This window comes from Lepisma saccharinum, chromosome 11 (genome assembly GCF_977018435.1).
Source record: "Lepisma saccharinum chromosome 11, izLepSacc3.1, whole genome shotgun sequence".
Taxonomy (NCBI): Eukaryota; Metazoa; Arthropoda; class Insecta; order Zygentoma; family Lepismatidae; genus Lepisma; species Lepisma saccharinum.
The window spans coordinates 71,695,731-71,716,220 of NC_139239.1; the positions used below are offsets into that span (position 1 = coordinate 71,695,731).

At 38.5% G+C, this 20,490-nt stretch overlaps 1 protein-coding gene across 1 annotated transcript in view; it reads left to right on the plus strand.

Moving 5' to 3' along the window:
• The first annotated feature begins 414 nt into the window (after positions 1-414).
• LOC145994915 (hypoxia-inducible factor 1-alpha inhibitor-like) overlaps positions 415-20,490 on the plus strand; it is a 49,256-nt gene continuing 29,180 nt past the window's right edge. The window contains exons 1-2 of the mRNA XM_083131396.1: positions 415-571; positions 8,378-8,628. Coding sequence (XP_082987522.1) covers positions 452-571; positions 8,378-8,628 — 371 coding nt within the window. The 5' untranslated portion in view covers positions 415-451. The remainder of the gene's footprint in view (positions 572-8,377; positions 8,629-20,490) is intronic.

The following is a 20,490-nucleotide window of genomic DNA, read 5'->3' on the forward strand; positions in this document are numbered from 1 at the left end:
TTGTCATAATTTGAGTTGTTTTAAATGTTTATTTTTTTTAGTTACAAATTTTAAATACAGCTGAGTTCACCCAAGTGAACAAAGGGCACCCCCACCTAAATGGCGCTGTCACTGAATGAATACTGTCTGAGAAAATTTAAAAAAAAAAAACTGAATGATGCACTGACTTTTGAAACACACTGTATTTGTGGGTGAGTGCATCTGGAGCCAGGTAACTTGAACCCCCTCCCCTCACTTAAAATTCTTCCAAGGCACCTTGCCTTTATGGTTTCGTTTATTACTCAAAGGTGCCACGTCACTTTCGTTCCTCCCACTTTATTGCACACTTCCAGGTGTTCTTGTCCTGCGCCTGAAGTAAACACACAGCTGTGCATGGTTGTCTACGTGACTTTTTTGAGTTATTAGTTGCCCAAATTTCCGCATGTGGCAGTAGTGTCTCAAAACAACAAACATGGCGGAGAAGAAGAAAGGATGGGATCCTGGCCAGCTACGCAAATATGATATAAAACTTGACCAGATCCCAAGACTGAGCTGTGGAGACCCAAAAATTGATGAATTAATTGCAGCAAACGTAAGTAAGCTATAGCTATAAGTGGACATCAGAAATTATGATATTGTAGTCAATAAAGCATGATGTGCTAAAGATGTAGCACTCTTTTTATGAAATGTTTTGTCTGCAGAATATTCACTATTTTACCATGAGCTACGTAGGGAAAAAATTCGGTATGTCAGAATATGCACATGTCAAATTTGGCTTACAAAATTCATACGATATATTGAAATTCAGTAATCGTGTTGTATTTTTTTCTTCTCGTTTTCGACATTGCTAAAATGAATGGAAAGGAAAAAAATCAGAAAATATAGTAGGATATGGTCTATTTACATCTACTAATTTGTAGAACCTATTATTTGGAAAGTAGTTTTTTAAAACGAAATTACACAATTTCTTCATTGTTATGCTTGAACTAATCGCACTTCATTGAAATATTTCATTATGATTTCGAAAATCAGTCCAATGTTGTCAAGAATTTCGAAAATAAACAAATTTTGTCGTGAAAGTGTACCAGTGTTTCTTATGAGCAAAATGAAACCTAGATTTACGCGAGTACAAGGCAGAAAGTCAAGCCAACGTCATATATGTCACTGACACTAATTGTGACTTGAAAGTGGCTCACTTTATATTGCACATACTGTTGCAAACAGTGCTCAGACTGGAGTGGGATGCAGGGTGATAGTATCTCCCAGCTAGGAAAAAATTATACCAGGCATCTCCTCTGTTAGTCCAAGGCTCAAGCGAATATCCTCCCACCTAAAATTTCCATTTCAAGCACTGGCTACAGAGGTTTATTACAGAAATTTACAAAAATGTTCTCTCTCAGATTTCCTTTGAGATGAAGTGACCTGTATATGATGATGTGCCTGTGTTTGTTTAATACAGTATGTAACATTCTTATTCGTACACACGGATTTTCAAAGAAAATGCTTTAATATCTGAAAGGAAACACACACTATTGAAATTGTTTCTTTACAATTCAATAACTAGGTAAATGTTTACTATCCTTCGGACACCTGTGGGGCTATGCGAGAATGGTGTGTGGGGCTATGTACGAAATCTGTCCGAAGGATAGTAAACAAGTACCCCAATTTTTAACTATTGTAACCTATTGTGACCCTACCTAACCTAACCTTACCGGAAATGGTTCGTGGGGCTATGTATGAATGGTTCGTGGGGCTATGTATGAATGGTTCGTGGGGCTATGCGTCAATTGTTGAATTTACGCTACAAAACATTCCCACATCACACAAAACACCTTCCAGATGTTAGACAATACTACAGGAGCTTATTACGGTAAGTAGTTTCTTCTGTAGAAATGAAGAAATCTGTCCAAAGGATAGTAAACTAGTACCGAAACTGAAAGAGAAACATGCCATTTTTTGTACAACTTTTCTATTCGTACACTTAATAATATAAAAGAAAAAAACATATTCAGAGCAAATTGACTGACAGTTCTAATACTTAGCTGCGTATCCTTTGGCTTTAATTACTGCTTGACACCTGTTCTTCATAGAATTAACCAGTTCGCGACATGTTTCAGAGCTTATTTTATTCCACTCGGCTTGCACAACACTTTTGAACTCTTGTTTGGATTTGATGCCTACTTTATGGAATCGCCTCTTCAAAATTGCCCATAAATGCTCAATGGGATTTAAGTGTGAACTTTGAGCTGGTGTTTGTAGTACTTTGGGCATATTAGATATAAGCCAATTCATGTTAACTCGCGCCTTATGCTTACTGTCATTGTCTTGTTGGAATATGTAGATAGGCGACATGTCCATATTTTGGGCACATTCCATATAAGCCAATTCATGTTAACTCTCGCCTTATGCTTACTGTCATTGTCTTGTTGGAATCTGTAGATAGGCGACATGTCCATTTCTTGGGTACTCTGCTTTATATTGTTGTTCAATATGTCCAAATAGACATATGCATCCATGATACCATCAATAAACTGGATGGTACCAACACCTTTGGACGACATACAGCCCCAAATCATTAATGACCCACCACCGTGTTTAACTGTTGGAACTGTGTTAATGTGATCATTGTCTTTATTTGATTTTCTCCAGACCCTATTTATCCCATCTGGCCCGTAGGCTATATATTAATCTTGGACTCATCTGACCATATGACACTATCCCAAAATTCCTGGTCCTTGTGGATGTGCTCTTTCGCGAATGAAAGTCTATTCCTGCGATTCATCTTATTTACATACGGCCTCTTTCGTGGTATTCTGCCATGATATCCAGTGGCGGCTCGTGGTGATCCAAAGTGGAGGGGCGATAGCTCACAAATTTGCTCTATTGATTTGCTTTATTTTACTTCGCCTTTTGTGCCACATTTGGCTAATTTGCGAAGATGGGGATGAGTGATATGATGAAATTGATGAATGGACACTCACAAAATCCATGCCCAGGCCGGGATTCGAACACGGGATCCCTGGCGTCGTAGCGTGATGTGCTAACCACTCCGCCACGGGGGCCGGCTAAAATTTGCTCTACTAGTAATGCGAGTTTAAATGATGAATTTCGTATAACAGCCAACGTGATAAGAAATTGATACGTTTGTGTTTACCGAATATCATGTTTTACACGTTTTAAATTAATAATTATTTAACATTAATGCGAAGAAGATGGAAGAAGAAATAGAATTCTAACAGATTTAGTCGTTTAACAGAGGGAAAAATTCAGAAGAAGGGATATTAATTTTTACACAACTTGGTAAGCACAATGACGAATATTTACGTGCATTGATCGTGAAAATTTCTAGTAAAATGTTACACAGAAAATGTCTCCTGTCCAACATGACTAATTGATATGTGAAATAGGGCACCAAAATAAATATCTCACTGGAAAGGTGATATCTGCTTTACCAGAAGCTCTAAAGTAAAAACTTCAAACTTACCAGAAATCTTCAGACGTGCTTGTAACTGAAATTTATCCTTCTGTCCTTCAACACAAAATTTGCGAGTGAACTCACGACCACCCTTCTTTGACACTTGTTCTAGATTCAAATTCGGACTAGATTTTTTGTTTATTTTTTCATCCAGACTTTCTGGTAGAAAAACTTCGCACCAACAATTTCTCCACACTGTTCATCACGACAAATGCACAACTACCGAAAAAGCTTCACTTCACTTTTCCATGGAAAACGAAGACTCGTTTTATTGCTTCGGGGTTGCCAGACAATTTTGCCAAATTTTAAGAAATTTGTAGTTTACAGGTTCTTGTAGCGACTCTTGGTGAGTTTAGATGACAAGTTTTTAATTTATTTAACATCCGCCTTGAAAAGAAATTCGAGAACTTTGTCACATTATCAGGATTTTTTCAAATTTGCTAATCAAAACTTGTATTTAAATCTACATGATGTACTCCACATCATTGTAATCCAAATGTACTTTTCACTAAATTCAGAAAAAATACAACGCATATAGATACACGATAATTTTGCGTGTAACAAGAATCTATAGCCAACTTCCGTGGCTAGCATACCGCATTACAAAGCCAGGGCTCCTGGGTTTGAATCCTGGCATGGGTATGTGTGTTCTTTGTGAGTGCCCCTCCATCAATTTCATTATCCTCATCCTCATCGTCGTGATTACCGAAAAGTAGCAAAAAGCGACGATAAATAACAAAAATCATGCAAGAGTCTGTACTTTTTCAGTTAGCGACATTTTCTTTCCTCGTTGGAAATTGCGTTATTTATTGCTCTACTCTTGTCATAAATGAATAAGATTATGGAATACAGAATAATTTTTTTCAACGGTTGGTAATTTTCTTTCTTACGTTAACTTTATTGCTTCTGGCAACTCTTCATTGTTTACCGTTCTCCGGAGAGAGGGCCAGTTTTGCCTAGGGGGTGGGTTTCGGACGACAAACCCTCCATCCTCCCAGCCAGAGATCCCGCGCGTGTTATTCCCTCAGTTCCCTTGCCTTTTACCCCTCGCGACCGCGCCTGAGAATGCTCTTCGTCTCGTAAAGTGGGAGGACGGCACCACGGCAGATTTCTCTCCAAGTTCCGTATTCCCCCGCACAATGGCGTGCAAACTTTGCAATTGTCGCGGAAGAATTAATACAGAAACGACTAACCAACGATCTATAAGCAACGGAATATTTGCAAGTCAGACAATGTAAAAGCTAATATATAAATGTTAATGTAATGTTTGTTCACTTGCGGTTGCACACGGCAGTGCGGCGTCCGTATCGTCCTTATGACCGGCCGCCCCTGATGATATCCATGCTTCTACAAGGCACGCCGGACAGTTTGATCGAACATCATCTTGCCAGCAACATTTTCTACTAACGGTCGTAACTGAGGAACACTTAGTCGGGGGTTTTCTCGCACTCTTTTTAAAATAAAGCGTTCATCACGTTTATTCAACCGTGTCTCTTTTGTTTTTTTCGGCACATTCTGTGTTGAACCTTCCTCTCTAAATTTGTTTACTATGTATTGAACTGTGGAGTGTGATTTATTGACTGTTCGTCCAATTTTTCTTAACGAATAACCTCTAAGGGCCAAATTTATAATATCATCCTTCAGATCGGAACTAAGTTCCTTCACCTTGCCCATTTCGAACACGCTGATAGATAGACGATAGGCCTACAACAATACCTACATCAGCATTCCCCTTGACAGGGAGCGTGCCTACATGTTCAAACTTGTTATGAAGTTGCAAACTGCACGAAATCGCCCAAATAGAGGTGGCGCTGTATGCGAGGAAGATTGAAACTCTTGCCTGTACGAATAACAATGTTGCATGAAACAGCGTATTTTTCTTTTTTCATACAAATTATATGCTCTGTTTATGCACTTTGAACATTCATTTTTATTGACATTTGTTGGTGAAACCTTCATTAACATTAATTTCCAGGTACATATGAAAATGATTATATTTACTAGTAGATATGACATTTTTTCCTCGGAAATTCTATGTGTACGAATAACAATGTTACATACTGTATGTAAACATAATCTGCATTTTTGTTTCACCTTTTACCAGGGTTGGCCTGGGTGGGCCCAGCCCAGTTTTCCCCACATGGGTTTTCAAAAAATGTTGTAAATTATTGCTTTAAATAATTGTAAGGTTCTAGAATTGTCAACATTTTCAGAAAACTTGTAAAAATAAAAGCTTAGCCAAGCTTATAATACTCAAAATAATTAATGTGGTACAAGTCACAGTGGGGGTTTTCAGGATATTTTTCTCAAATCATGCTAGAAATAGACTTTTAACAGAAATAATACGAACATATATCCAAGAAACAAAGATCAAGGGGGTCTGAAATATTTAGATAAAACATTTGAACGAACAAAGCTTATAATTTTGAAATGTGGTAGCACTTTAGATATCAGTCACTTCCGTATATACGCAAGCCACATAATTTCACCTGTGACGATCAACTTTTACAATTCCGACCTTAGATCACCCACCCCAAGATTCGAACCTGGGTCTTCTGCATGGCAGTCAGCCAGTTTGTCTACTTTTTTTTACGTAATAAAAGTAATACCGCTAAGCAGTAGTATCCCCCCCCCCCCTTTTTCTCTCTCTTTTCTCAATTTTCTGTATTTTCTCTGTATTATCATTGGGACAAACATCCACGTCTGAACCAGGATTCAAACCCGGGACCCCTGGCATTGCAGCATGCTGTGCTAACCCCTCTGCCACAGAGGTTGACTAAGCCACCACAGCTATCAAGCATTAGTATAGTATTGCAATGCGCAACCTTGGGAACATCTATTAACTGTTATGCCATCCAGCAAGAAGAATCAAACTTTTTATTAAATTTTTCAGAACATAGTATTTTAGATAATTTAATAATTTGTCCCACGCTGTGGTTGTGCGGTCATGCTTTGGGCTCTGGCTATGGGACGCGTGCAGGTTTGAGCTCCTTGGGGAAACGTAACAGCTTCTCTCCTAAGATTTCAACCTGCGTATGAGACTGGTGAACACTCACCATGATTATTAAATTGGGGAGCTATGAATGAGTAGCATAACCCGGTCATGAAAACCTACAACAATGACTGGGGGTTTGTCGTGCTGACCACATGCCACCCCGTAACTGGTTGCAAAATCTTCCACCTCAGAGTAGGATCAGGTGGGAGTGCGGCCCTCAATGGTCTGCGGCACGGGTTATGTATGCTTTTAGTTTAATCATTTCAAGGTGTGAGACCTTGATTGTCAATTCCTAACTATGTTAACAGAAAATATTAAATAGTTTTTGATTCAGTGAACTAGAACAATACAAATTGAATGTTCCAATATATTACTATCAGGGAAAAATGTATGTCACTTTTAAAATATATATATTTATAAACATAACATGAGAAAACCCAGTTTTGCCCGGGTTTAATCTGGTTTTATCTGGGAAAAAAAAAACAAAAAAACCTGGGCAAAATGCCAACCCTGCCTTTTACACAAATTTACTTCACAATTCATTGTAATTTCTTGCTTTAGTTTACAAGATACTTACATAAATATCACTGTTATTGCATGGCTGGCTACTCTGTATGCACAGTTTTCCGAGTTCAATACACACTGGAAGCACACAGTGGTTCAGAAACTACTTTAAACTGTAGTTCCAGTCACGATTAGCCTTTCTGTGCATAAAGTAGATTTTTGGAAATTTTAGCAAACGTTTATTTATAACTGTATATTGAGCAACAAATAAGCTTTATATATAAGCTCAAAACCGAATAGCTCCTGGGTTATATGAGTTGCTAGGGAGTAAAACTTGATAGCATACACTCCATTCAAAATTGAGTGGGGCTGTTGACCCACTGCACCCCCTTGAGAGTTATGTGGAATTTTTTTTAAATTGACAGATTTCAATGTTTTTACTAATAGAAAAGTGGTTCCAGAATTAGGAAGCACAAATAACGGAGATATTTGATCCCAAAATGTGGTTTTCGAAATTAAAAACATGCAATTTCGGAATACTTTTGCCCCTTTTTGTTAGTAATAACTGTTTGTATGCACATTAAAATAGCGAAAGAACACGTCGAAAATAAATATCAGTACCAAACCTAGCAATCCTAACCTAACTACGTAAAATTATAGCTGCTTTTGTGGAATGTCATTTTGGGTGCTATATTCACTTGTGTGAAGCTTTCGGGTTGTTATGCTTCACGGTAAAGTAAAACAATAGATGTTCTTTACTTCACAATAACACATTTCCGTGAGCTAAAAATAACTGAAAACGTTCATAAATAACATAATCTTCATAAACCATACAAATATTTCACTTTCTCAAGGGGGTACAGAGGGTCAAGGGTACCAATTGAGTTACCATTAGATGCAGTTGCTGTACAGTAGCCAGTGATGGTCAGAAACACAGAGGAACATCTGGGTAAGTCACAATGTAATGGGCAAACTTTCACCTGCAGTTTTCTCAGTTTAATGCTTAGTGGCTTATCAAGTTTTACTCCTGAACTGCTCATATAATCACAGTTTCAGACCTTTGCTGCTAATTAAGAAATTTGAAAAATCTGCAAAGTATTTTGTTGTTCGACTTCAACCCCAATATATACAACTTATCCAATTTTTGAGCCCTACATTAATTAGTTAAGAATTTAAAGCTAACAACACAAATAATTTTGGAAGGTTAAGATGAAAAGTTCAATAAGTTGTGACATGAAATCTAATTGTTAATGTGTCATGTAATTTTTTATTTATAACAGTTTTTAATTGATAAAAATTTAGGCGTATTTCAATTATTTTTGAACCTTCATGTGTTAATACATACATAATGTGTGTGGGTGTTCATGTATGGATGGATTCAAGTGTACCATGTACTTACTTGTTTACTCTTCTTTCCTTTCCAGAAACCTGTTATCATCACAGATTCTAACCTGGTTGCTCCAGCAACAACAAAATGGGACCTTGAATATTTAGAGCAAAACATTGGTCAAGGTGATTTCACAGTGTTTTTGTCAAGAAACCACAAATTTAAGTACTTTGATGACAAAAAACTTCAAGATCAAAGTGTTAATTTTACACCTCCGACTAGAAGAGTAGATATGAAATTCCCAGAATTCAGTAGGAAATTGAAGCAGTGGAAACGAGGTGAAGAACGGTGGGTTGCATTTTCAATTTTTTTTCCATATTCTTAAGGCGATCTCATACTCCGGCGAAAAGTGTGAGCATTTTACATGAAAGCTTATTGGGGTAACTTTGGTCACGATTATCTCTAGAACCAGTTGACAGTAAATTTTCAAATTTTAACTGAACACCGAGAAAGGATGTTTTTAGAGAACCACTAATTAATATTTTCATTTTCTGCATCAACGTCCTGAAAATTAATCAATGTATTTTTATTTCCATTTTTTTTTTTTTTTTTTTTTTTTACTTGACAGTGCAACACTGCTGCTGGCCGGCGAGGTCACTGCAGGTGCTTGCGGTCACCTAACAACCTTGTAGAAAGAGGGTTGGAACATGGTGGGTGGTTTAGAACAGCACACAACAGGTTTAGAAGTTGAACAGAAAACAACATGTCTTTTGAACTTCTAACTGGGTAGCTTTTAAATTGTACAATAGAAATGGTGGAATGAAATTGGCGGTGTTCCGAACCCACGAAAATATGAAGTTGGGATGTTATGCGAGAATATGCGTCAACTTACTGAGGATCAATTATGTTTCTAAAGCAGTGGCGTTCCCGTAACAGGGCTGATTGTGGCATTATTATTGTTAATGTAAAATACACTATTGCATGTTGTTCCATTATTAATGTAGATACGGAACATACTTTATAGGTATAAATAACTTCTTTTCTTTTTTTTTTTAAACGCACGGAAAGAATAGCCAGCCTACAGTTTAAAATGGGGTCCGAACCACAATGTGCCTCCACCGGGTATCGACCTCTGGACTCCTTGATTACAGGGCAATGACATTATACCACTATGCCAACTGGAAGGTTTGCATATAAATACATATATACTAGGGATGGCCAACAATGTAAAGTTCAGGGTAACTAGAACCGGGTACCTGGATCTGGGTCCTAGAACGGAGTGCCCATTGATTGACTGATTAATTTGGTTATTTTTCGTCGCTTTCTGCTATGTTTGGATAATAATTGCGACAATGATAGATGAAATTGTTGAACTGACACTCACAAAGAAGAACTATACTCTAGCCTGGTTTCGAACTCATGGCACCTGGAGTTTTAACACACTATGCTAACCACTTTGCTCACAGTTCGACCCAAGTGTCCGGATTTCGAGTTGTGGATGTATGAATTTTACATAATAGTCCAGGGCATATGTCAATATTTCTATAGTCCGTGGGTTTTTGAATGAAGGGAATATATGACTACCAGTAATACGTTGCTAGTGTGGTACACAATAACGTACTACCAGGTGTTTTTCCCGCAATTGTGGCAGAAGGCCTGAGTGACATCATATATCCAAAATAGCTACTGCTTCTTGCACTAACTAAGAAAATCCATCATAACTCCTTTAATAGTAGTTTTGGAAAAAAAATATAGATACATGTTTCGTTCAGAATTGAAAAAGGAACAAAATTGATTCTTAGATTTTTTTCATATCTCGCACTGTTATGGAGATGTATCTAGTGAAACCATTTTGTGCCCTTTTCTGCAAGAATTCTATGCATATTTTACACTTTACTTGACATTTTGGCATATAAAGGGGGAAAATTACTGCCTGTGATAATTTGTTGATGCCTACTATTGTGGCGTATTACCTGTGTGACATCATACGTCCAAGATGGCTGCGTCTGTAGGCATTAACAAACAAAAACGACCATATCTCCTTAACTCCTTTAGGAGTAAGTTTGACCATTTGTAAGTTTGTTGGGTTTTTACACGAAGGCAAGACATGTGTTTGGAGGATGCTTTCATTTGGAGGCATGCAATCATGTATTACAGTGTGTCAGAAAACATACATGACGTCCAAAATCGAAAATGGCCACCTTGGAGGTTCTGCACATGATATACTGTCCATATCCTGATTTAGAGTTCGATTATCAGAATTTTCCAGAGGCATTTTCTGTTAATAATTAAAATGTGAAAAGTATTGTTATAATTTTTATAACTACAGTAGTGTCCAAAAGTTAAGCATGAGTAAGATATGAGAAAAAGTTTTATTAATAAAGTGACAGAACTGCATGAAACATAGTGAAAATTAATCAAAACGTTATATGGTTTACAATAGAGTAGAATGCATGAAATTAACAATTGTTTTTTTAGTGCAAAGAATAAGAAAATAGAAGATACTTCCTTGACGAAAAAAGAGACTTGTATGGGGTGAAGTTACCCCTAACAGCTACACAACCTTGCAACGACGTAGCATGCTATTTACAAGGTGGTTCAAGAGTTCTACAGGCAGCTGGTTCCATTTTTATGGTTCCTTGTAGTTACTAGACAACATAAAACACATTATTTTTTTTTTATGGAAGACATCATGAACAAATATGCCGGTGGACCCCTTTCGGCGCCATTAGCACACAGCATCAAATTTCCTTGCTCTGTGCTGAAGACGCCGAAAGGCGCCCACTGATACTTTTGTTTTTAGCTACATTCACAACATACAATTCTGAGGGAGTTGTTAAAAATTATGATTTATTATGTTATATAATGTTATACAAATAATTGCTTTAGTTTTTAGAGATAAAAAAATTACATACTTATTACTTGTACATACAGCAAACAAAATATTGGTACATCAAAACTTCTACATATTCTTTACATGACATACAGACATTATTTTCAAATCATTACTTTACTTGTTTGTGATAATTATAAAACCATGGATGCAAACACAGTCCAGGAGTACCAGGACAGATTACACAGTTGTAAATAGTGTTGGTTCTCTTTCCATTTTTCTTGCATTCCCGACATTTCTTCCACATTGTTCTTCCCTTTGGTCCTTGCGGACACTTTGTTGGTAGATGATCTGATTTTCTTGAAGGAGTTCTAAGAACTTCCGGTCTGGCTGATTTGAAGGACAGCAAGTGTCTAATTATAACCAATCTGAAATCATATAGGTTCATTGTTTTGTTTACAGTGTATTTGTTGTGGAGGTGGAAAGCATTTAGAACCATAAGCTATACGTAGTGGACAAACAGTTTTTTATACCACCTTATTGGCTTGCGATCACTTGGGTAGTAAGCCATCATTTGGTCCTGTCTGTCTACTCCCGACATGTAGCAATTGTACTGTACAATCGGAAGTGGTTTCATGTGTTTTTTTCATATCTTTTATTTATGATCTCAACTAACTCATTTGGAAATTCTATAGATACATAAAGCACATCCCTTTTATCGTGCAACTTGCCGATCATGATGCCTCCATCAGAGTATTTCCCTGTGTTTCCCCCTTTTTGAGTTTCGCTCCTGTGACTGTGTGTGGGTTGTTTTTTCTGTTAGCCCTAAGGGTACCTGTGACAGATATATTATCCAGTTCACTAATAGTCATGCTCTCGATATCAATATGTTTAGCCCTTGATGAAGTAAGAGGCCGATTCATTTCCTCGCATCTTTCACGATTCATTTTCTGCAGTACTTCGCAACGAATGCAACAATGAACTAAATCTAAACTTCATCTACCGCCACATTCAGTACGACAATGGCTGCAGTAAAACTGGCAGGCTGATCTCCCGCCAAAATCAACTCTGCACGAAGTGAACGTGAAGCGCCAATCGGCGTCCAACGCATATCGGGAGAAATCACCCAGACGCCGATCGGCGCTTTCAGCAGTGAACGTGTTAAGACACTACAGGATTTATGTCTGGGGACCTTGGTGGCCAGTCCATGTGGTCACTTCACCTTCAAGAAAGTCATCCACCAATTGGTTTGTTGTATTATCATCTTTCCATCCTTGAAGTTGAAGTCTGAACCGACTGCGCCTCTGAAAAGTCGCACATGTTGTTGGAGTACCTCATTGCTGTGCCTCTGGACATAAGAGTACCTCCAGCAGAGACGTGTAGCTCTGTACGTCCATTGAGCATGATGTCTTCCCATACCAGTATTCCATCTCGACCAAACTGATCCCTTTCCACAATATTCCTTGGATAAAATTGTGATCGAAATTCTCTCCAGATGAATGTGTGACGGGAATCATTTTGCAAACTGAATCTGAACTGATCTGTGAAAGAGCACGTTCCTCCGTTCGTTTAGGGTTCAATTTCGATGATGCTGACTCCACAGTAAGCGGGCCCTTCTGTGCACTGGATCAAGCGCGACACACATATAAACCAGCTGTCCTGAGTCTCCGGTACACAGTTTGGCAAGAGAAACTCTAACCCCTGAGGTGGCTGCAAGCTTTTAGGACTGTTGTGGTGTTGCTACTCGTTGACAACCTTGTTCTGGCCTACCATAAACATCTACTGTGTCTTGGAACCGCCAAAACCTGGAAATGACTGTGGCACAGTCAACGCTGCCGTGACTTCAGTCTGTGTTTGACCTGCTTCCAGACGTCCGATTATTCTTTGCTGATGTCTTTGTGCCATGTTCTTACTGTACATTGAACACTTTACCAAGAGATTGTCCTCCAATGACAATGAGCTTTCGATACAGAATGAGGCACTCTTGTTCTGATATGCTGTGTTTTGTTTACCTTTCAATCACGGGTCTATTTGACACTAGCAGCACTGTTGCCTATGCGCGTAAGGTGAGTTACTTACACTCCTTGATGATTATTTATGGTGATTGTGCAGATCTCCTCCTTCCATTTTTCTACATTTTGGACACTACCGTATTATGGTAAAGGAGTATTGAAGTCGCCTGTGACTTCCTCATTCAACATTCTCTGGATCTCTAGACACTGCTAATATGACAGCAATGATCTTCTTGTCATCCTCATTTTCTCTTTTCCCCATCAACAGCCTATTGGGATGGGTAGATTTGGATGATCCTTTTCTGCTTTTATTTGACTCCAATACTTGGAAATAACTCCATCTGATAAAAGGTGTGAGGGGAACTTTGGTTGGAGCAAGACGTGAGCCTTGAACATCCCTTTTCTCGAACAGATACCATAGTAATTTGCTGAAATATTTGATTTTGGTGTCATGCAAAATCCTGTCATCATATTGTAAGACACACCCAAATATCAACCTCACTTCCATGAAGTACACCCTGGACTGCATTTTGCAGACTAACATTGCTCTGACGTCTAAGGCCTCCCCGATGGCGCAGTGGTATCGTCGTCGCCTTGTAATCAAGGGATCCCGAGTTCGTTAACTGGTGGAGGCACATATAGTGGTTCAGATCCCACTTTAAATTGTAGGTCCAGTCCCAATTAGCTTTACTGTGCATAAAGTGGACTTAAATAAAACATCAACTCAATCAATCAATGCTCTGGCGTGTGGACCCATGGGACTTGAGTTGTGTGCTGCCCATATGTGTTTGTGATTGTCCATTCATCTATTTCATCTTTGAAATTAGCCAAAAGTAGCAGAAATGAGAAGTAAAATAAAATAATTCATTCATTCATTCAGTCATCTTGTTCATCGAATCCAGAAGAACCAAGATTTGCAAGAGATTCAAGCACATCATCTTCTGCGCCATCAAATGCGTTCAACAACCACTTTTTTGCCTTCTTTGCAAGTACGAACACAAACTGGAATACCATTAACAGATAGTGTGAACGCTGCCACCAAAGTGACCCTCACACCTTTCACCAGGAGAAGTTACTTCCAAGTATTGGAGTGAAATAAAAGCAGAAAAGAAACGTCTAAATCTACCCAGCCCAATAGGCTGTTGAATGGAGAAAGAAGAAAATGAGGATGACAAAAAGATCATTCTTGTCATATTCACACTACCTAGAACTTCAGAGAAGATTGCAGTTGAAATGTGGTTGCAGAAAGAGGAAATGTTCATGCATATGCTGAGATCAGTGCCTGCAACGTACTGAATTGTGTCTTTGTAGTGCAAATGAAGAAAAGTGTGAAAACAATGACTTACAGGACAGAGACTCGGATCAGAGTGACGAGGAATTTGAATAGAGTGACTATATTGATGACATCATATTTCCCAAATTATTACAACCACTCTCAATCTTGATGACAGGTGAGTTGCTTAAATTTCAAAAGACAATGCGGAATTCACAGGCAATGTTATTACTCCTCGACTGTAATATTTATAATAATAGTAATGATATTGATAATAATATTTATTTACATAAAATGCCACTGGAAAAATCTGATAAATGAACTCTAAATCAGGTTATGGACAGTATTTCATGGGCACAACCTCCAAGGGAATTGGATTTGGGAAGGCATGTATGGTCTCTGACACATAATGTAGCAAAACACCTGTAGTAATACATGATTGTATGCTTCCAAATGATAGCATCCTCCATACACATGTCTTCCCTTCGTGTAAAAACCCAACGAACTTACAAATGGTGAAAATTACTCCTAAAGGAGTTAAGGAGATTTGGTCGTTTTTGTTTGTTAATGTATGTATGTATGTATGATGTCACACAGGCAATACAAAGGGCACAAAATGGTTTCACTAGATATATCTCCATAACAGTGAGAGATATGAAAAAAAAACTAAGAATAAATTTTGTTCCTCTTTTAATTCTGAACAAAACATGTATCTATATTTTTTTTTTCCAAAACCACTATTAAAGGAGTTATGATGGATTTTCTTAGTTAGTGCATGAAGCAGTAGCCATTTTGGATTTATGATGTCACACAAGCCTTCTGCCACAATTGTGGGCAAAACACCTGGTAGTACGTTATTGTGTACCACACCAGCAACGTATTACCGGTAGTCATATATTCCCTTCATTCAAAAACCCACGGACTATAGAAATATTGACATATGCCCTGGACTATTATGTAAAATTCATACATCCACAACCCGAAATCCGGACACTTGGGCTGAACTGTGAACAAAGTGGTTAGCATAGTGTGTTAAAATGCCAGGTCCCATGGGTTCGAAACCAGGCTAGAGTATAGGAGTTCTTTGTGAGTGTCCGTTCAACAATTTCATCTAATCCCCATTCTTTATCATTGTCGCAATTATCCAAACATAGCAGAAAGCGACGAAAAATAACTAAATTAATCAGTCAATCAATGGACACTCAGTTCTAGGACCCAGATCCAGGTACCCGGTTCTAGTTACCCTGAACTTTACATTGTTGGCCATCCCTAGTATATATGTATTTATATGCAAACCTTCCAGTTGGCGTAGTGGTATAACGTCATTGCCCTGTAATCAAGGAGTCCAGAGGTCGATACCCGGTGGAGGCACATTGTGGTTCGGACTCCACTTAAACTGTAGGCTGGCATTTCTTTCTGTGCATAAACCGAATTAAAAAAACAACAAAAAAACATATTATTTATACCTATAAAGTATGTTCCGTATGTACATTAATTACCGGTAGTCATATATTCCCTTCATTCAAAAACCCACGGGATTACAAATGCCCCTGGTGGCCGCGGGGGCTCAGTCGGTAATGCGTCTGACTACCATGCTAAAGGTCCCAGGTTCGATAACCAGCTGTTTCAGATCCGGGAACTTTTCTAACGGAAGTGGCGCCGGTGCCCACCCAGCGTCGAAAAACATGGGTACCTGGGGGAAACCCTGGGGGGTAAAGTCGGTCAAGGGCGTAATGCTGATCACATCATGCCCACTCTCGACCGGATCAAGAAAGTGTGGGGCGTTAACCCCACACCCCCTATATGACTTAATGGCATGGTGTTAAGCACAGGGGAGCACTTTACCTTTTTTATCTGGACTATAATGGGTACATTAAGAGACCAATTAACTATTAAATCAATCATTTCAATTTGAGGGTAGGGTCCCACACATTTGATCTCGGTCCTTTTGTAGGTGACGTGATCAGTACCATGCTCCGGCCACCTTTAGCCCCCCCTTCCCCCAGGTGCTAATTGATTTGTGCAATTTGATTGAGCCACAGATCCACTTTATGCGGAGACAGGCTGGGGAAATTCCAACCTTAAATCACCCACCATGAGAATCGACCCCGGATCTCTCGTGTGGCAGTCACATGCATACCACCTTTTTTTTCAAATTGAAGCCCCTAAGTGGAAGCTTTCCCACACAAACGTCATCTCAATTAATCTTAACTTGTTCATTGAGGACAGGCAATCACAATCTCCCTTTTTTTTCTTCTTCAAAATGAGATATCCCGAAAAGTGCCAAAAAGCAGAAGTTGGGTTTGCAACACACGCTAGGTGTGTTTTCAAGTAGTTAACAACATTACTAACCGCATGAAGCATGCCACACACAAGGAGGGATCTCTAAGAGCTGTCTCACAGGTGGTAGGGCCCAAGAGAGGCTGCCATCATACTACAGGTTTACTTTGTAAACCAAGTCCATTTTCGAAAGTTTAACAGTAATAAAGGTAAATGATTTAGAAATATCATACATACTACAGTTATTTTTTCTATATCTTCTAAAACATCTCTTGTAAGTGTTAATTGACTGCTACTGACATCGTCCTTTACTACACATTCCATACTGCTTTTGATGATACAGATATTAATATCATACAAGCAAAATACATAATATTCATGTTCTATGAATTCATCCTTCATTAAGTTGTGAATATCAAGATGGCTGACGACAGTGCCAAGGGGAGCTCAGCCCCCTGACCCCTGCCTGGCTGTGGACTTAGTTCAAAGTAAAGTATACCAAAATGCAAATATTCAAATAACGTTCATCATTATTGTTATTATTACGTGCAAACGTGTAAAATGCATTATTTTTAGCTTCAAGTAAAACATTGAATCATATTTGTACACACTCAGAACAGTTGATAGAGATTTCTATGAGGAACACGAACTTGACAGCAAAATCCTTTGTATTACATTGAAAACGTACAATAATTTAGGGGGCACGTATACTAACTATCAAGTAAAAACTTGACGTAAATTGTACAGTAACGTTAGATTTGCAAGCAAGAAAATTTTTCAAAATTTCCTTGCAAACTACCAATTTAATTGAAATTTTATTGAAAAACCCGACAATTAACACTAACTTACTAGTGTGAAATTAACTATTAATTGATTAAATTGGTGTTTTAACTCCACTTTATGCACAGTAAGGCTAATAGGGAATGGACCTACAGTTTAAAGTGGGATCCGAACCACTATGGGCCTCCACCGGGAATCAAACCCAGGACCCCTTGATTACAAGACGACAACGCTACCACTGTGCCATTGGAGAGGCCATGAAATTAACTATGGACATTCATTAATAAGGACAAAAAATACAGGACAAATGGAAGGGGGAAATTCCTTCCCTGGTTGGAAAGTAAATAAGATGTAGAGGTGAGGGAAGAAAATGTAGAGAGGGGGAGATTTCGTAAGTCCCCCTTCAAATCTGTTACTGCTGCCAGCCACAATATCAGTCCCGTAGCTAGAGGGAGGCAGGGGGGGGCAACTGCCCCCCCCCCCCCGAGAGCCTGCCTTGCCCCCCCTGTGAAAAATGCAGAACACATTCCTACCTAGAATTTGCACTAATCCTTACAATTATATCATGTGTTACTCTAGCAACATAACAAAGACACTTATTGATTTTGTGATTTATTAGGTTGTATATAGGCTTCCCCAATGGCACAGTGGTAGCGTCGTCACCTTGTAATCAAGGGGTCCCGGGTTCAATACCCGGGGGAGGCACATAGTGGTTCGGATCTCACTTTAAACTGTAGGTCCAGTCCCGATTAGCCTTACTGTGCATAAAGTGGACTTAAAACACCAAATCAATCACTCATTATTAGGGTGTATGGGATTCCGTATAATGTCGTATCAGGATTGGGGGGAAAATTCACTTCCAGATTCAAACTTCGGGAAATGATTTCGCAATTTTCAGTATGTAGAACAGTTGTGACATTTTGATTAGTCTTATATTAAAGGTGCCTAATGTGTTCGGAAGTTTTTCTTAGATGCGTTGCTATGAACTTGGAACTGCTTAAATTTTTGTTTCCCAAGTCTACCTTTTGGTAATAGTGATTCATATGGTAGAGAGAGGAGGGAGTGGATATTTGATTTTTGTTACTTTTCTTTGCTTTTCTGCCACGTAGCTAATCGCAACAATGAGTGATGACGTGAAATTGATGAAGATACACTTATAAACAGTGCCGCAACCACAGGGGCATTGCCCCCCCCCCCCCCCCCGACTTTGGACGGAGATCCATTCTAGGGGAAGCAAACATTGAAGTAAAACAACAAGACTAGGAGAATCTAAGAATAGCAGGACAATTGGATACTCATGATGGAATTAGTTTTTACGTGTTTCTTGCATTTTTCTTCCAGACGGCAAAGGGCACTTGCAAGGGGTACAGAGGGACAATTGCACCCCCCCCCCTCGATTTCAAATTTTATACAAATAAAAAAATACATTTCGTAAAATTTTCTTGATTGCTTCGCTCGCATTTCCTTCTATTCTTATAGTCCAAGTCCAGAGCCATAGCTATGGGGCGGCAGGAGTCGGCCCTGGGAGCCAAACGATCTATATGAAAATTAATATGAAATATTAATGATGACATTGTAATCCAAGAACTCATTGATCAATCAAGGTATTCTTATTTGTTTGTCAGGTGTCAAAACATGTATTTCAACTATAATGTAATACAATTCACACAATATTTTGCAAAATGGTTAACGTAACTAGTAGACAAAAATTGTCTGTAGTGATGCAAGAGACTCCCCTTTGAAGGAAATAGATTCCGTGGTGGACTAAGTGACTCATGTTTTAGCAAGTACAAAAAAATGTATTACAAATTTTTACACAATTCATCAAGTGTAGATAATATGCAACCATTATTATTTAATTAATTCGATTTTCCTTGCATAACACAACACAATGGTGTTGTATTCTCGTTAGATTCCTTTGTACGTAAAAATCTTGCCTACTGGAAACTAGAGGGAATCATTATGAAGGATGATTTATAAAGGGCTCCCTTAATCAGTTCTGCAGAGAGGACCAAAGCTGTTGGTACATATTAATCGTCTTTTAACATTATCGACCTGTAAATATCAAGTAGATACAGTCCCTATTAGCCTATTTATGTTAAACTTTATATTCTTTAGCAATCTGGAAAGGTCATCATCGAAATATTGCTATTTGATGGTGCTCGGAAGTTTTTTTGTTCGTTGCAGTTTCAAGATATCATCCAGTTTCTGTTACTTATCTCTTTTGGGGACGGGGCAAATGTCTCTGTGTACCCTGCTATTTCTGCCAATGTGACACAATATATTTAAAATTTGCCCCCTCTAGGATTGACTTTGCCCCTCCTGCAAAGAATTCCTGGCTACGGGCCTGCACAATATGAAATGAAAGTAAAAAATATTACTTGACATGTCCAGCAGAAGAGTAGGGAACAAGACCCTATGATATAGCTACACAAAATGCACACACCGGGCACATGCCACGGACATAAAATGGCTGTTCATTTCACTTCACACCGTAAGCTGCTTCAACCAGAGAACCAGGATGTACGGATTTTTACATTTTATGGAGCATCAATTTGGGCCAGGAATGCCAACAGGAAGGAGGAGGAAATAATGACTCAGACCGCGCAATCAAAATTCTTGGTAAGGGATATTTTTCCTTTCAGTATCATAAAATTCAATATATTTTTTCTAAAATATATGTATAAAAAGGACATCGTGCTGCAATGTGTGTGATGAGGCAGAGAGGAACATATTTGATTAGTAATTGATTCACTATAATTGGTTCCAAGTCCCTTTTGCTACTAGGTGCACCATATTTAATCCGCTAGATGAAGAAAAGTAATACTTTGGAGAAATGGAAAAAAGCTAAAAAAAATTACTTTCAGTAATAGGACAGTGTCGTAATAAAATACTTTATGGGAATTATGACATGATCTGGGGGGATGAACTATTGGCCATGGGGGGGGGGGGGAGGCTGATCTGGACAATTGTTAGAAATTCATTATCCAGATGTTCATGAACTATTTAACCTGTGGTTTATTTGATTTTCT